Source organism: Solea senegalensis, linkage group LG17 (genome assembly GCF_019176455.1).
Source record: "Solea senegalensis isolate Sse05_10M linkage group LG17, IFAPA_SoseM_1, whole genome shotgun sequence".
In the NCBI taxonomy this organism is placed as follows: Eukaryota; Metazoa; Chordata; class Actinopteri; order Pleuronectiformes; family Soleidae; genus Solea; species Solea senegalensis.
In genome coordinates this window covers 17102396-17120135 of record NC_058037.1, presented here as the reverse complement: position 1 = coordinate 17120135, position 17740 = coordinate 17102396, and the positions used below count along the sequence as shown (strand labels likewise).

The 17740-nt window shown below is 40.3% G+C and overlaps 2 protein-coding genes across 4 annotated transcripts in view; one reads left to right on the top strand and one right to left on the bottom strand.

Moving 5' to 3' along the window:
- The first annotated feature begins 44 nt into the window (after positions 1-44).
- lg17h1orf131 (linkage group 17 C1orf131 homolog) lies at positions 45-3874 on the top strand. The gene is made up of 9 exons (XM_044049154.1): positions 45-265; positions 764-943; positions 1094-1194; positions 1607-1669; positions 2079-2174; positions 2261-2347; positions 2441-2478; positions 2662-2785; positions 2955-3874. Exons 1-8 carry the CDS (start codon positions 187-189, stop codon positions 2783-2785), a joined length of 768 nt encoding a protein of 255 aa, XP_043905089.1. The 5' UTR covers positions 45-186; the 3' UTR covers positions 2955-3874.
- Positions 3875-7421: 3547 nt separating this feature from the next.
- LOC122784566 (tripartite motif-containing protein 67) overlaps positions 7422-17740 on the bottom strand; it is a 31686-nt gene continuing 21367 nt past the window's right edge. Inside the window, exons 5-12 of one of the 3 annotated variants that reach the window (XM_044049882.1) lie at positions 17478-17631; positions 15040-15240; positions 13901-14067; positions 12875-13013; positions 11657-11781; positions 11306-11484; positions 8285-8447; positions 7422-7946 (exon numbers count right to left, since the gene is read on the bottom strand). In XM_044049882.1, the coding sequence (XP_043905817.1) occupies positions 7899-7946; positions 8285-8447; positions 11306-11484; positions 11657-11781; positions 12875-13013; positions 13901-14067; positions 15040-15240; positions 17478-17631 (1176 nt within the window). In that variant the 3' untranslated portion in view covers positions 7422-7898. The remainder of the gene's footprint in view (positions 7947-8284; positions 8448-11305; positions 11485-11656; positions 11782-12874; positions 13014-13900; positions 14068-15039; positions 15241-17477; positions 17632-17740) is intronic. The other 2 variants (XM_044049883.1, XM_044049884.1) reach the window with 2 other exon arrangements.

Here is a 17740-nt window from a genome sequence, read left to right as displayed (position 1 = left end):
GCATTTCCGTAGCCCTATTTTGTATCTACGGTGGCCACGAAGGCTCAACCCTGGACCCTGCCTCCCATGTGCTTCCGCGGTTTGTTGTCATTCATCCCGCTGTTAGAGACCGCATTGAATGTAGTTTTTTAGCTGCGGTATTTACTTTTTTTTTGTCGTGAAGTTGCTCTTTATATTTAGCTTGAAATGAGCTCAAAGGTAAACGGTGCGAAGGACGAAGATTCGTTGTTTATTGAACAATTGCTGGACACGTTTTACGAATATGGTGAGTGTAGTGTGTGTTAGCTCGGTGGCTAGCATGCTAGCTGCTGCTCCTTCTTTCTAGTTGAATTCAACACCACTGCCTGAACTGTGTAACATTAATAGTATATTTATTGTGTTTCCTAACTTGTGTTTAGCTCAGATAAATGGCTAAACTGTTATATATTATTCACATTATTAGTTTACTAGAAGTGGGAATCACAGGGTACTCCACGATACGATACATGGTCCAGTTCAGGAGAACTCTAAGGGCTTTTCTACAAATTCATGCACAAGTGAACAAACTGCTTTGGTATGACTTTATTACTAAGTTGTGTAACACAAGTATATTATGATGTAGGTGTCCCTAATAAAAGTGTTTTCTGAATGTGTTGAATTGCTTAGAATGTATGTGCTAAATTATGTGTATAGTACAGAGGCAAACTTGTCTGAAATTTGTCACGCCACTTCTTTGGGGTCTGGAGATTTATTTTAATGCTGCTGTTGTTGACTTTTGGTGCAGATAATGGACCAGCATCAAAGTTTAAGAAGCTCAAGTCACAGAAGAGGAGAAAACGAAAACATCAAGAGGAAGAGGAGGAAGAGTTTAGTACGGTTAAGGATATTTGCAATGACACTGATGACCAGAGAGAAGAATCTACAGGCACTGAACAGCATCAACATCCAAAGACTGAGCAAACAGGTAGGCTGCATTGTAACAATGCACACGTTTGTACTCCCCACTAAACAGTTTTGCTTTTCGGAATTGTAACCAAGGTTACTGTGATATTATGACACATATTTAAGCCTCCCATCCTCCGCTGTCCTTTAATTACTTTAATTTCTCACTCAGGTTCAACCACCCAGCAGGTGAATCAGGTGGAAGTAGTGACATTTCAGGATCCCAGAAAGATACTGAAAGCCAAGCGGACTCCAGTTGCCAACACGATACCCGTAAGTTAGTGGTACTCAGGCTTAGATGAGCAAAGTCTGAGGAATCAGTTGCCACACTCGTAGTACATATATTAGATAATACTCCTTTATTATTACATGTTTTGCTCTGTCTTGCTGCACACATTTGTTACTTTTTTATCATTGTTATCATTATTATTATTATTATTGTTGTTATTTACACTTTCAATGTTAAAATGTGTACTTGGTTGTTGCCATGTCATGCGCATCAGTGTAGAGTTACCACATCTGCAAATTGTGATGATACTCAGCCGAAGGACAATCTCAAATATATCAGTTTATTTGCAGACTTGAAATGTCAAATTTGAATTTTCTGAACCTAAAACCACTCATTCATTTATCTTTTTCTTTTTGTTTTGTTTTGTTTGGTTCCTTGTGCTGTCTTCACTTCAAGGCCGCTCAGACTACAGAAACGATGAAGAATAGCGATCAGCTGGAGGGAATCAGTTTGGAAAAGGTAATTTTTAAGTACAACATTCATATTTATGATGTGTATAAGCTCATTCGATTTTACGGGTTTATTGTTGAACATGGGTTTGATGGTAATCCTTCAGTCTTGCTGTGTAAAATTGTTTTGTTTTATTATCTTTCTATATGATGTCACCATGGAGTGTTTCTCAATAATTATAGCCCACTTTACCTGTTAAAATATCTGTCAAGGGCCAATGCAACCCATCACACTTTACAAAAAGTGATTGTATCTCCTACTCTGTGACTGAAAATAAGATGTAACCTTTAAAATCCCTTGATTTTAACAGATTGCAATCCATTCAGTCTGTTTTTTTATCTATTAAAACAACTGTAAAGAGGCTGTACAACCGTTTTTTTCCACTTGTACACTGATTGTTTGTGTGTGTCTGCATCAGGCTCGTCTGGAAGTCCATCGGTTTGGAATCACAGGCTACAAGAAGGAGCAGCAGCGAGTCTTCGAGCAGGACAGAGCGATCATGCTGGGAGCCAGAGTAAGAAAAACTCATGGCTGTAATTCTACCACTCGAAGTCCATTGGTTTCATTGATTTTTTTATGGATTATTGTCTTGTTATTCAGCCTCCCAAGAAGGAATACGTCAACTACAAGATGCTGCAGCAGCAGATCAAAGAAAAGAAGCAGAAAGTAAAGGAGGAGGTTGACCCGGTGAGAATGTTAGCTCATTAGTTAACAGGTTATAGGAACTATAATGTCAAAACCATTTTGATAAATGTATGTTTTTTTCCACCCGCCCTGTAGGAGTTGAAGAAAAAGAAGAAGAAGCCAAATAATCAAAAGTGAGTGGACTTCAAATATTCCTTAGTATCAAAAAATATCAGATGATTATCATTATTTAAGTTTCTGTTAGTGTTTCATCTGCACATCCTCAACGATTCCCAGTCGATTCATTTTCATACAGTCTCTTTTTCTGTGTCTCGACGGCTGAAACCCATTTCTCCCTGTGCTTCTGTTTCCACCAGAGACAAGAAGAAGGTGTCGTCAGGTTCTGGCGCAGGCCCCTCGGGTCAGGTGGGGCGCTTCAAGAATGGCATGTTGGTCCTGAGCTCCAAGGAGATCCAAAAAATCAAAGGCAGGAGGAAATAGGTAAATATTCATGTTGACTGATTTCCCAAAACTTTAAATCTGATTCACAAGATCTAAATTCTATTTCTAAGTAAATGTGTCACTGATGCATTTATACTTGGTGCCAATTATGCTTGGATATGACTTTATAGTTTTTAAATCCAATCTGAAACCAGACATTTGCCTTCAGGTTTGCGGTGGTTTTATGTTTGCGACAGTGATGGATAAACACTAGGACACCAGAGGAAGGACCTTACAGCTCACTGCAGGACAGATTTGAAGAGGAAATGAACGATCAAGCTGATTTCCTGACCACAGTGAAATATGACGCGGTGTTAGCGGGTGACAGACTGCAGAGTCAGTATATTGATCTGCACATTGGGGTCCCCGGGCGTCCACTGCGGCAGCACACATGAAACCTGGAGACTTTGTTGAATCATATTCCATCACAATTTATTTATTTTGTCTTTTTATAAATGACCACAAAAAAGAAGACATTTTGCGTTTCTGCTGCTTTTGAAAAGTAGATACAATGCATTTCTCATATACAAACCATGTAGTCGTACAAAACATTTACAGAGAGAGAGAGGATCATAGCAAGACGGATGGAGGTATTTTTTTTTTCTTTTCTTAAAGAAATGTACACACAAGTCCTGGCAGACATTTTCATGAAGAGACACACACACACACAAAGCAGTTTTTCTTAAATAACCTTTGTTTACACAGTTTCCTGAAGCTGTGTCTTCGTTGTAAACATTAAAATCTCCACAGAAACCTTTTGTTGTTGTTGTTGTTGTTGTTGTTGTATGTATGGCGTTGACAACAAAACCAAGACCTGTGATCCGACAGTGTTGAGCGGCTGACTGAGGTCACAAATCCTCACTCCGTCTCCGTGAAGCAGCTTTGTTGTTGTTATACATTTAAAAAAAGAAAGAAGAAGAATGTGAGGAGATTCTGAGGCTCATCCGCAGCACACCACACATTAATATGTGGTCAAACCAATTTTATTTTCTAAATATGTGGTATTTAGAACCTTTTGCTGTTCTGAAATAACTAAGACGACATTGTATAAAAAGTAAAATTAATATGTAATTAAATACATTTACATACTTTTGAAGTAAGTGTGATTTCTTCTTCTGCTGTTTTGTTTTTTACACAAATTATAATGACATGCATTCCTTTTTTCAGCACCAAGTTAAATTAGTAAAATATGTCACATTCATGGGAGGTAAAGGTAAAGGGACATGCTATATAATATCACAGGAGTGACAACGGTGTAAATTTTGTGTTTCTATAGCTTTCAGAGAGGAAAACGAATACGATTTGACTTGGTAAACACTTATTTTCTTAATTAAACCTCTGCTGCAACTGTAAGATTCTCTACATACCAGTTTGATATCAACACAGTCTGCAGACACGTAGAAGCAAAACGATCCAGACTTATGGATTTCTTTTTGCTTATAGGTCTGTAAATCTATTTATGGCCACGAGGCCTGTTTCTCCTCTGGTGGGAGGACAGTCAGAGGGCAGTGCTGAGAACATCCAATAATACTCGCTGAACAACCAGAAAGCCCTCAAATGATCTAAGTGTAGCCCTCGGGATGGCACAACAAAAAAAGTCCCTTCGGCAAAAGGTCAGTCATAAAACTGTTTTATGTTTTTGACCAAAAATACACCAAGCCGATAAGTGGCGTCATTATTATATACGGGTTGTCTAATTTTTGTCAGTTTACTCTAACTTTAACTCCGTTTTTGGTCCTGAGGGACCATAAACTTGACTCTTTAGCTATTTGCTAACTGGCTAACAGTAGCAGAACGGTGTTTACTTATGGAAAAGTTGCATTCATTGTAATTTTCTAGTGTATCTCGCAAAAACAATGAGCTAAAATACGCACAAAGGCTAAAAAAACAGAAAAATGAATAACCATTTAGGATACACAACAATCCCACTTAACAAGAATGTAGCACCAGATGCTAAAAGCTAACGAGGCCTGTTGCGTATTCATAATGACATAATAATGGAATTAACATTCTGGTAAACTATGATAAACTATGATACATATTTAAATAAATATAATCCCATTCATCATCTCCTGAAAAAGGCTAATTTATTATTCTTTAGTACTTTTATTAAATAGAAGAAACCATCTGTAAAACCAAGATTTACAGATTTACCTCTCTCGAAGTTTACTAATATCTAAATTATTTTTAAAATAGGTGATTGTTGTATTGAAAAATAGATATCATTAATTCCTGTAAAAAAAAAAGAAAAGGAAAGAAAAGAAAATTTTAATTTTCTGTTGTATTTATGTTCAGTGGTATAATTACAATTAGTTTTGAATTTCACAGAAAAATGTGTGATAAGATACTATGTTGATTTTATTTAACATAAACCTATACAACAAATGCTATATTTTTGACTAAATATTTGAATGTTATGATGGCTATTTTTTGTTAGTAAGGAACAAGAGGATAGGGAGCTGTTGTTGCCACTGTTGAGCAGCAGGGGGCGGTCTGTCGCAGCAGTTGGCTTATTCAAAATGCAGTAATAATAAATAATGATAATTGTAATAATACAGTTGACTATTTACAGTCCAGCTTCAGATATGTTGTAAACATGGTCTATGTTTGATTCATGCGTCACGTTTCATGTCATAATCATGACCCACATCATCATTATTTACACTTTTTGTGAATTCACACACACACACACACACACACACACATTTTATGTGTATGATGACTCATATTCTCACACACACACTCATGACTATCAGGAATATAAATATTTCAACATTAATACGTTGTAAATTATAATTATTAGTAATAAAATCCAGGATAAAACGTCTTAAAATTTAAAAAGGAACCGTTTTTTTTCCCTCCCTCTCAGTCTCTGCTGCTTTAAGAGAAATGATAGATTATTTACAGATGGTGTGATTACAGTGGTTTGGTTGGACAGTGAAGCAGCGAATGAAGACTTTTCGACATCATTTTCAGCTCCGACTGTCTACACAGAGACTTCGAGATGAACACAGAATGAATTAAATCACAATTTTGTCTACAGAGCCGAGAAGTGAAGTGCTGCAGGAAATGTTCCTTCAGGCCACTAACGATTTTTGGTCCTTTGAATAATTCAGCGGGTGAAAAAGGTGGAAATTATTTGCATATCAGAATAACACATGAAAGTGAAATGGATAAATGTGATTTACGGGCATGATTTTAACCTCTCACGTCACTGCAGTCATCGCAGACTCATGATGTGCAACTAAACATTCAACGACGTAAAATTCGATAAATGCCAGATATATTATGTTGGATTAAGGGCTAATGTGCTGCATAAACAACAGTATTTCTGTTTATTGCAACGGAACCGCCATAAACTTCATCATACACTTTTCATGGCTACGCTTTAGGCCCTCTTCACTAAATGCAGCTTTAATCAAAAGTTAACGTACTGCGTGGACATTTTAGCAAGCGAGGTTTTTTTGTGTTAGATGTGTGGGTAGGTGAGGTTGTTCCAGGTGGCGCCACCTCTGACTTTCCGAGTTATGACTACAAATGGAACACACCTTTAGATTTAGCACCTTGAACTTACCATGATTAATGTATGACATAGTTTATGCATAGCTAAACTAACAAGCAGCATCACAGGGGCATTTCAAGAGACTTTGATGGGCCCCAGGGGCCCAACACTGACCAAAACAACTTCAGTAGATCATTCTTACAGTTTGTTTTTGCACCTTTCCACTATACAGTTTCAGCACAGCTTGCCTCGGCACGGCCTGGTACTTATTTTGGTACCTGCGCTGGCTGAAAACATGCGTTAATCTCCTACATTTAGCAAAGGAAATGTCTGAAATCTCAATATTTAACAGAGGAGTCTGGTGTATTTCTGCCTAAAGACGGCGATCGCGAGCCGAATCCCAACCCGTTCAGTCATATTTCAGCTCAGCTCATGTTGCAGGAAGTACTGAACTGATTCTAATGATTCAGTTACACCAAAAACAACTGCTTTACAAGTCACTCGTTTGTGTTTTTGTTTCGTCACGGCAGCCGTGCTATGACACCCACATTGAGGGAGTTTTCATGACGTAATGGAAAACAACGTGACTGATACCAAACTGAGTCGAGTCGAATAATGCTGTATTATGGAAAAGCGCCATTTGAGTATATGGTGGAACACTACAGCTTTAAGACGTAACTGTCAGAAAAAATGGTTTGGTCCGAGTCACTCCCAGGCTCTGTAGATCGCTCACATGCTGAAAAATGAAATGAAATGAAAGCCCAACTTTCCCTTCTTCCCTAGACCTCACCGACTCCTCTGTAGGGAGAGGTGGTTTTTTTTCCCCCTTCTTTTTAATGTCGTACATGTTCTACCCTCAGGTCAGAAATCATTTCTCCATTAAAAACTCAAACCAAGGATGAAAAAAAATCCTCCAAACAGACAGAAGGCAGCACAGCTGAGATTAAGCTGTGCGGTCAAGGGAAAGATTCTTAATATTTCATGAGGGGGAAAAAAAAAAACTACCGACAATGCTACTACAACTCCAACAGAACATCATGTAATTTGATCTTGCAGGCTGTAAACACACCCGAGAGAAATCATTTCTCTCTCGTTTTTGTCCCATGAATGCAACTTGTTGCTGTGGAGTAGAGGTTTCTTTTTGTTTGTTTTTTTAAATGACGGTGTCACTCTGATCTGATTGTATATCTGTTGTCACGGCACAGTGTAGAAGTCTATGTCGTTGTTTCGGTTGTTCATAAGTTTGGTCTCAGGCCTCGTGGAGGAACGTTTTTTTCCCCATCACGCTGACGAATACCAGCGACGGCAGCAGCTGCAACATTAACGCACGAGTAATTAGAAGTACCGTAACTCCACGGGTACTCGCAAGCGCGTCCGCAAGCTCCGCTCGTATTTACAGCCGACGATAACTCAGATTTATGCGTTTGTCCCAAATTACCAGACATAAACGTCCGACATGAAGGACACCTTGAGAAGGATGAGAGCAGAGGAGGAGGAAGTTCCGCCTCACGTTACTGGGAAACATCCACGTGGGAGGATGAAGTGAGGCTGAATAAAAATGAGTGTGTTTGTATCCAGAACACGCTCAGAGAGAGAGCATCAGAGGAGCTACTACTGTCTGATGTTCTTCGGCACCTCCAGACCGGTCAGTAAGGTCACCTGAAACACACAGACGCTCGGTGAGTAGGACGTGGTAGTTTATTTCAGGGATGACACACACACACACACACACATGCACATGATGAGCTGGATTTACGTAACATTCACTCAGCAGCCAGCTGGATTAAAGTTTTTGGAGAAAATAATCCACTGCAATGTTTGGATTAAGAAAAGAGGGACAGAAGAGATTTTAGTCACTTAACTTGAACCTCGCCCAAATAAACTCTGTGATATCCTGAGAATATCTTCATCTGTCAGCAGTTAATTCATCAAAGTATTACTTTAACTTTACTCGTAACGTTCATTTATGGTCATAATAAAGGAAAATAAACACCGACCTGAACGTTCCTGTTGAGGCTGACGGCCGGCACAAAGACCCCGTCCAGGTTGGCGAAGGCCGTCGGTCCGTGCTGCTCCTTGTTGATGAAGAAGGTCAGAGTGTGTTTGTTCAGATCCAGCAGGACGCCCACCGTCGAGCCTTTACTGATGCCGCCCTCCGCCCTGCAGAGACAGTGATAATGCAGATAAAATACAGCAAATCCAGCTCATGCCAATCATTGACCCACAGACTGGAATTTCACCTTGTGTGGGCTTTGGTCCACACTAAAGCGTATGAACATAACACACCAAAGCAGAGAGTGAACAGAGAGTTTGATACTTGTGCATTTACAGTATTATGATATTTGCAGACGTCAGTCTCCACTAACGTGTATAAACCAGTATGAGTGTGTACGTCTGTGTGTTTGTGGCAGTTTTACATGATTTAAAAACTCATTTTTGTAATCATTCAAATTTAGTAAGTAACAAAAATGAGTTAATGAGTGTCTGGTCTGGTCAAGACGGGACCGGTCTCGAGAAAAAGACCCAAAAAGTTCAATAAGACGTGTCCAATATGAGCTTATAAATGTTCCATCATGAAATGCCTATAATGATTTCACGGAAATTCAAAGTAAAGTGGGTTTTTTTATGTGGAATGATGAATAGATATTATGTGTTTAAATCCATCTCAGATTAAATCCATCTCAGATTCCACCTGTGATCGTCTGCTTCGCCCTGATTGAGTGGAATAACTTTCACCTGTGTCTCGTTCGTTAGTTTCTCTTTATCTTCCAGCTCCCCGTGGCTCATCGTCAGTGTCTCTTGTTTCCACGTTGCTGTTGTTGTCACTGTGTTTTGAACCTGGTTCAGTTTGTGGGCGTTTTGTTGCTGTTTTGGGGGATTTTCTTCCTCGTGCCACAAGTTATTTAAAGAGCGTTTGTATTATTACAGCCCTGTGTTTAGTTACTCGGCATTTCAGCTTAAATTGCCGTGCCTGAACATTTAATCAAAGGTTTTTTTTCCACCTGTGAAAGAAATGTGATGATTTGTTGCTCCTGAGGTTTTTTTCAACAGTAAAATCTGTATTTATTTATTTGTTATTTAAAAACAAGGCCCGTGAAACACAGTTCTGTGAGCACAAACAGAAAATGGCTGCCTCGGGAGGAGAAACTGGATAATCAATAGCAGTTAAATAACAGGAAACGCACACAGAGGAGATGATTAACGGCATGAAAGTAAATGCCTATAAATCTGCGGACGGATCTGTGAAGAACTGCAGGGAAATAAAGTTCACATTTTTCCCGTCAAGAGCCGACTCTTCCTCTTGTAAGAAGAGAACCATTTTCTCGTAAATAAATGTTTGATGAGAGCTTGATGGCTCCGCCGTGACACGCAGAGACGGTGCCGGGGGGGATGTTTTCATGTCTTCAGTAGCCTGCGGTCCTCTTCCACTGCTGCTCCCCGGTGGCTTTGTTAGTTGGTATTGTACGAGCCCTGCAGGTCCCCCTGCCACCCTGTGCATATATATCATCATTCTGTGTGTGTGTCTTAGCTGTGTGAGTGTGTGAGTGTGGACTGCATCAAACACGAGTGCCACCTCACAAAGTCTCCGTTTTGCAAGTCGACAGTGAATTGTTAGAGATGGCAAATGCGTAAATAAAGGTTTTCCGAAGATCTCCAAATCATAATAACGGACAAACAGATTTCTTCCAACTATTCATTCTGTATTAATTAGATGATCCTGACACACATTTTCTGTTGTTTGTCAACTTTAGGACAGTTTACGTTTTTGTCAACTAATCTATGATTTGATATTTACTCAGTCAAGAGATCTTTATTGTCCCCGGAGGGCAATTTGTAGTGCAGCCAGCAGCATAAGACAACAGTAAAAACCGAGTACAACAGTGACACAACATACGCTAATAATAGAAATAGCAATAAAATACATACACAGGACAACAGTTAACAATAGTTAATAAAATAGGTAAAATAGATAAAACATATATATATATATACATATATATATATATATATATATATATATGTATATATATATATATATATATATTATATATATTATAGTTCATTAGTCACTATCCAGTTGAATAAGTGACAACTGTTTGTTGACATGACACCAAATACCTGTTTATTAGAGAGTCAACAAAGGACTGTCAAAATAAGTTAACGTTATAAATCAAGTGAGAAGTAGAACTTCATTTTCCCGGAGACTTCCAAAGTCCACTTCAAATAGCAACAAGCAGAGTTGCCCCCTGGTGGCGAACCACTACTCATACCGCACAATTTGATCTGAAGCCTATGAACAACAAGAACTTCAAATGTACTACTATACCACATTCGATGAAGTGTGTTTTTACAACACATGACATTCCTTGAGAAAAACAAGTACAATTTCAACAATATTATGCCTAAGTTTACCATTTACGCATCACAGTGGACCTGATAAAGGCACAGACATTTAGTCACAGGTATCTGAGTGACAAAAAATAAAAAATATAGTATATTTCATGTGATAATTAGATTCTAATTCATAACAAATTCATCCTGTGGTGCCGGATTGGACCTTCAGGTGGGCCGGTTCTGGCCCGCGGGCCGTACGTCTGACACCCCTGCTTTATAGGCTCCACATTTCAAACGTGTGGACTGTGTCCATTTTTGTCAAGACTGTCAATGAGACTAACACTAAATACCATCAGCTGTTTTGAGCTGAGACCGCAGGTGCGTTTTTAAAACAGGCGCCCCCTAGTGGCAGTTAAAATAACAGCAAACTGGTACTTTTGGTGTGTCGTCATCAAGTAGCTTCGATAACTGGCAGTTCCCTGAGTGGTAAAAGCACTTTACTTTGGTGTGATCGACACGGGTTCAACTGCCACGTTAGACTTTTACACATACGACATGCTAACGTTTTTTTAGCGAGTTGAAAAATACTGGTACGCTAAAAAAGTATGTGTCGCATTCAAGGGTCGGCCAAAACGTCCCACAGTTTCACATTTCACTTGGAGGACACAGAAGTGAACACTCACCTGTTTGTGTGGGAGTTGTTGTGCATGAACCACGAGCGGTTGTTGTCCACGTACATGGCCCAGGCTTTGTCGTCCTTCCCCAGCATCATGTCCTTCATGGTGTTGATCCTCGCCACACCAAACGCCGGGTCCGGGTGGTTGTCGTAGCGATCGATGCAGACCTCCCAATAGTGGACGCCCTGGAAATTCCAATCGGGGGTGGAATGAATGAATGAATGAATGTGATTAATTCGTCCTACTTTGAAAAGAGATCCACTTCAGAAACAAGGCCAGGTGCTCACTAATGTGACCTTTTAAGTTTAAAAGTCAATGAAAAGTGTAACACACGAGACGAGGAAATCTAACGTTTACCTTCGAGAAAGCGGCCGTTCCCAGCACCACGCGGTCGTCGTAGCTGTTACAGCTCACAGTCTGGTTTTCGTTGGACAGAACCATGTCCCGATGAGCCGAGGTGGGGTCAAAGGTGAACCAGGCCACTGTAATTTAAAAAAAAAAGACATTTATTACAGGGACACGCGACAACGTTACAACAAATGAACATCTTTGTTGTTGAAAAGTAGGATTTTTTTCTGTGTGAAGCTGCACGAAAGCTGCAACCTTGGGGGAGAGGAAGAAAGGAGAATGACATAAAGAGGGACGGATGAGCAGTTATCAGACTGAAAACAGACTGTGATGCACATTGTTCCTCAGACTCAGACTCAGTGTGTTTGAGGCTGGTGGTCACTCACTCTGTCTCCTCTTCATCCCCACTGTCCCCTAATTCCTATTCTCTCCCTTCCTTCCCTTATCTGCATTCCGACCCCATCTCTTTCTTTCCTGTATCTCTTCCTCTACCAGTCTTAATTTATGCACCTGTTTCTTTTCTCTTTCCGTCCCTTCCCATTGTTTTTCCCAGACTGTTTGTCTTTTCCTTTCATTACCCACCGCTGTCCCATCTTTCATGTCCCCCTTTCCCTTTTTGTACCCTTCTCTTTGCCTCTTTATGTCCCCTTTGTCCTTTACATTCCTCGTGTCTATTCCAGTTCTTCTTTCCCAGAATATAAAGCACTCACTATAATATCTCAACGCAGAAAGAACCCTGACGAAAGACCTGTTTTATTAAAAATCATCACAAAGAGAAATATGTACTGCGGAGAAACAAGACGAGCCGAATGAGACGTGATGAAAATCAAATACTATCTTCTTGGCACTCAAGAGCAGAGACATACACACTCAACCGCAACCATCGTAACTCAACGTCTAACCCCACCCTGAACCCTAATTCTAACCCTAACCCTAAATCCAAGTCTTAACCCCTTGGAACTGAGGGGACCTGCTAAAATGTCCCCAAAATGTCAACGTGTCCTCATTACAAAGGTGTTTCATCAAAAATGTGTCCCCACAATCACAAGACAAGACACTTTGGTTTGGCTTGTTAAATATCAACAACCAAATCTCTGTTTTATCTTCTTTAAATATCATGGTTTTCACTTGACTTTTCCTCTAGATGTTATCAGTCATGTTCTGGGACATTTACTTTAACCAGTGTACACACACACTCACACACACACACACACACACACACCGTACCATCTGAGGTCTTGAGAATGACTGTCTTGCTGTACGGCCCCACACCAACGGCATTATAGGCTTTCACCCTGGCGTTGTAGGAGCTGTTAAAATGGAGGCCGTCCACTGTGCACACCGTCTCCTTCCCCACGTACACTTCCTGAAAGGACACACACACACACACACACACACACATTTTAGTATCATTTCATATGCAGGTTAAGTTCAGTGTACCATAAAATCATCTCCTGAATTCTACCATCTATATACACTGTCAAGTATCAACACTTCTAATAATAATTGCATTTATATAACGTGTTCTATGTATAAAATGCAGTATAAGTACATAGATAGATCACTACGTGTGTAGTAAAGGGAGATACTTCTGTATGGTTTTAAGGAAAACATGGGAAAATAACTATATTCCAAAGTTTTAGCTTTAAAAGCACTCCTTTCTCTGGTCTTGTTTTGGTTACTATGGGAACAGTTACAAAAAAAAGAAAAAATCAGCATGAGCAAGACCTGGAGGTTCTTTCTTTTTGTTTTCTTTAAATATTAAAATCAATTCTAAAAGAAATGGGAAGCGACTGCGGGGGGATGCTACTGACAGGAGCTGCATGTGAATTACAAATGTAGGTCGAGTCAAATACTTAAAATGTTTGACGAGGCCTGATGTTCCAGACACACACACACACACACACACACACACACACACACTCACATTCACATCACCATCTGGGCTTTTGTGAGAGTTGAGCAGCCAAGTTGGATTATTAATAACACGGAGTGCAGTACCTGTTTTTTTTGGACACATTTCTACTGATATCTCTTGCATTTCTTATTCAAACAGCATCAAAGTCGGCACTTCACACGCCGGTTCTCTAAGTAAGGCGCCTACCAAGTTTGACGCCTGTCAAGGGAACCGTTGGACAGTTACGCGATTGACAGACACACGTTCCTTGCATTTACAGATAGATAAAGTCAAAGAGATGAAGCCTGGATGCTCATCAGATCATCATCATCCTAACAGTGTTTCTGTGTACTGACCCTGTACTGTCCTCCGTTGCCGTCGTCCAACTCCAGGATGTAGCCCTCGACGGGGTTCCCGGGGAGCGCCGCCACCCTCCAGGCCAGAGTGGCGCTGTTGTTCCTGGTGCAGCACTTCTCCAGCTGCAGGAGCGGAGCCGGCGGCACTGCGGGACCCGCCTCCACTGCTGAGGACACATGGACGGATGCGAGAGACGTGAAGATTGTGACGGAGAGGGGGAATGAGAGGAGGATGACGAGACGAGGGGAGACAAAACAGAGGGATGACGTACAGAGCGGCTGGTGTTTAACTGAAAAGCCTCTGGGTTGGTTCACAGAGCAACAGCTGGGAAAGTAGGCCATGTGAGGTAGCAGTGATGATGGTGCAGTGTTTCTTTACAGACCAGTCAGTGTTTCATAATTAAAGCTTCCAGCAGCAATTATTTTGATGCCGCTTGACACGAAAACCTCTAAAAAACGGGAGATTTAAAGTACAGTGCGTTTGGTCTTCGTGGTTTGTGGCTCCCTTTATTTGGCTCTGTCAGGCAAAACTATCAGACCTGACTGAGAAAGCTTTAGCGCTGTGACACTCGCACCATTCGAGCCTCGGGATCGTGTCACGCAAATGGCGCAAATTGACAGACGTCCGCCCATTTTGGCCGCCAGGTGTCGTGCAGTTCAATGTAGATTGGTTTTCGCATCACCTGAGCTACAAACTTTCAGCGCTAGCAAATGGAGTTCACGCTAATAGCGCAACATTTGCGTCCAAGCTAAGTCTAAAGTAATATGCACAGCATTCATATTTTTTGTTATAAGACTGTTATTATTACTTAAATTCTGGTTCTGACAAAGATAGATGTACCTCAGACTAAAAATTCCATGACTATGTATTTATTTTTTTGTGTTGAGGACAAAACTTTTTTTTTTCTCGTAGAGGTGTCGTTCACTGGGGACGAGCTGGAAGACAGTAACCATGCATGCAGGATAAAGAGACCGGGAAGACGCTCTGGGACGAGGAGAGACGAGATGGGTTTGCATCCAGGATTTCTGTGAGGGACTACGGGGACCGAGGGAGCAGGAGTGGGAGTAAGAAAAATAACTTCAGGGAGGGGGGAAAACAGAGGTTTACTTTTAAAAGAAAGTAGATTCTCTGAAAATACCTCCTGGACTCTCTGTCTCCATCTCAGTCTCACCACTGTCTGTGGCCTGCATTTGTTTCAAAAACGGATTCTCCTGCACATCTGGAAGTACGAGCTTGGTTTGAGTGTTGTGATGGACAGAACTCATGAAGTTACAATACATGGAGCCCGGGACGTCATGCGACTTTGTTGATGCCGCCATGTTGACAGGAAAAGCTTCTGCTACAATGAACAGTGACAGTGAAACTTTAGAGCCATCAGAGTCCACGTTGGACATTAAATCGATGCTTTTCTGACCCTTAAAATGCCCACATGTGTCCCGAAACAGCCGCAGTGGACATCATTTCGGATCTGCAGTATTCCCAACATTCATTCTTAGAGAATTTCGCCATAAAAGCAGGTAAAATAAACGAGATACAAAAGTTAGTTAGCAGTGAATTGTGTACCTGATATGAAGAGATCACTACATAGACGTAAGTCATAACTTTACGCAATAAACCACCTCTAATGTCTCTCAGGAGCTAAAGTGCCCTCCTGTTTGGTGGTCAGTGTACTTGACCGCCAACGGATTTTCATTTTAAGAAAATACCACCAAAGAAAATTGGAAAACGAGCCGATTCCCGCTTGCCATTTACAAATAGGGAAATTAAAAATGATTACATTGGAAAATAGTTTTTCGACTTTGCACAGCTCATTTTATTGTGACCTAGGAAACTTTTATTATGGCGCTGGAACCCGTAAGTCTGAAGCACTGCGCTGAATGGACATTTGCCTGCAGTCTAAACATGTCTTTACATGGATTTACTAGTTTTATAGCAGAAAACAGACTGAATGGAAAGTCCTCTGGTGAAACCTAACCGCGGCTGGACCAACTTTGTTTGTACACGAACCCCCGTTTGCTTATCTAAGACTATTTTGGTATCTTGGTATATCGGAGCGCAACATCTATCTGTCCACACCACATTTAATTGTGCAAATAGATGATTTCTACCACCTTTAGTACATACATTTATATCGCCTGGTATATACATATATATCGTTGAATTAGAAAAGCGCAGCTTCCTGCCAACATGGTGGCGTTTTGGTTCCAAGGGTTGCAAGACGTCGGCGTCCACGTCAGGACTAAAAACGCACCTCATGTTTACTGCCTCACTGAAGCATCACCGGAATCATACATGCAGAGTGCTGATTGCATATTTAATGTACATTAACTATACATCTGGGTTATTTCTGGGAGAGTAGCCGAATGAAAACGGCGAATGCCGCGTTTAGTCATGCACGCAAGCGGGTTGCTGGGCAGCAGCGGCGGCGGCAGCCAATGAATAGCTAATCAGCTGTGTACGTCTTGAGGAAAGTGGGAGTTAATGAGGGTATTTTTCATCCTCTAATGTTTGGGATGTTTATGTAGACTGGGTATTCTTGAGTCCTATCTGCCATTTGAGAGCAATTTTTTCTTATTTTCTTTGAAAAATCACTGGCATTTCCACTTATTTCACAAGTTTTAGCTTTTAAATTTTAAAACCCCCAACAAATTGGTGGCATGAAATTTGAAAATTATTTGCATTTTTATGGTAAGGTTGCTTCTAACTGTGCATTTGTGCAAAGTTGGCACAATTAAAACACTACAATAAAATACTATACTATACTATATACACTACTGTAAAATAAAACAAATATTTTTTTAATTTATTCAAATGTTCTTGTTTTAATTGCCTTAAAATTAGGAAAAACAGGCCAAAATATAGACAAAGCAGGCCAAGCTGTAACAAAGTTGTACTTACTACATGTAATAAATGTTTTTTAAATTTAAAATTAAAATTACTTTTCCTTTGCTGAATTTGAGAATTTATAGCATTGAATTTCGTATTAGCTTGTTTTCTTAGCTTCTTACAGGTAAATAAAGCTTTAAGTAAGCTGTATTATCTTATAACGACAGAGTTTGAAGAATAGAATAGAATTATAGTATGTTTCCACGACGGTTGACACAATGTTATCTGTGGTGCAAGAGAAACCACAGAGAAGTAAACTGGCCGTGGAGCCATGGACCATTTACTGCACATTGATTAACCCTATTGAGTTGCATTATGGGAAATGAAGGTCAGACTATCTTGGGGCTTCGGTTGCATTGATTTTCACTTTTTCTGTGCGTTTTCTGAGACACAACGGCGTCAAAAAACCCCGGGAGAAAAAGAAAACAGTACGATATAAAATATAATATAAACTATCCTGTAGTATATATAATAACAATATATATTATTGTGTGAGTGTTTATAGATTGCACACACATGCTTGGTATTGGTTTATCCCATAAAATAATTAGTAATGTTTGTGAAATACTTTTTTTATTATTATTATTATTTGCTGTTTTCTGCCCATAAAAATTTGAAAATCCACACCTTTAGGAATCAATAATTATTGACAATCAGCTGATATATGAGGTATTTTTGTTCATTTGTTACCTTTGCCTTGGCAGAAGTCCAGCTGCAGGATGGTCTGGAGCAGCAGGTCGGTGTTGAGTGTGAGGTCAAAGTCGGGGCCGACCTTTGGCTCCAGGGCGCCTTTCACCCACTGGTCCTGAGACGACGTCACCCGCTTGATCAGAGCATCTGAGATCTACACACACACACACACAGAGTAAAATTAGAGCACATGCATTCAGCCGCTGCATTTAAATCTGCTCTCCGCGGCTCCGTTACAGGGTTTCTGACAAGTGAAATGAGGC

What these genes read in the sequence shown, in the direction of transcription:
- lg17h1orf131 (XM_044049154.1), top strand. Translation starts at nt 187, where the DNA reads ATGAGCTCAAAGGTAAACGGTGCGAAGGACGAAGATTCGTTGTTTATT. An exon ending in AGGGAATCAGTTTGGAAAAG is followed by an intron (nt 1,670 to 2,078) that starts GTAATTTTTAAG and finishes TGTCTGCATCAG; the next exon opens with GCTCGTCTGGAAGTCCATCG. An exon ending in AAGAAGCCAAATAATCAAAA is followed by an intron (nt 2,479 to 2,661) that starts GTGAGTGGACTT and finishes TGTTTCCACCAG; the next exon opens with AGACAAGAAGAAGGTGTCGT.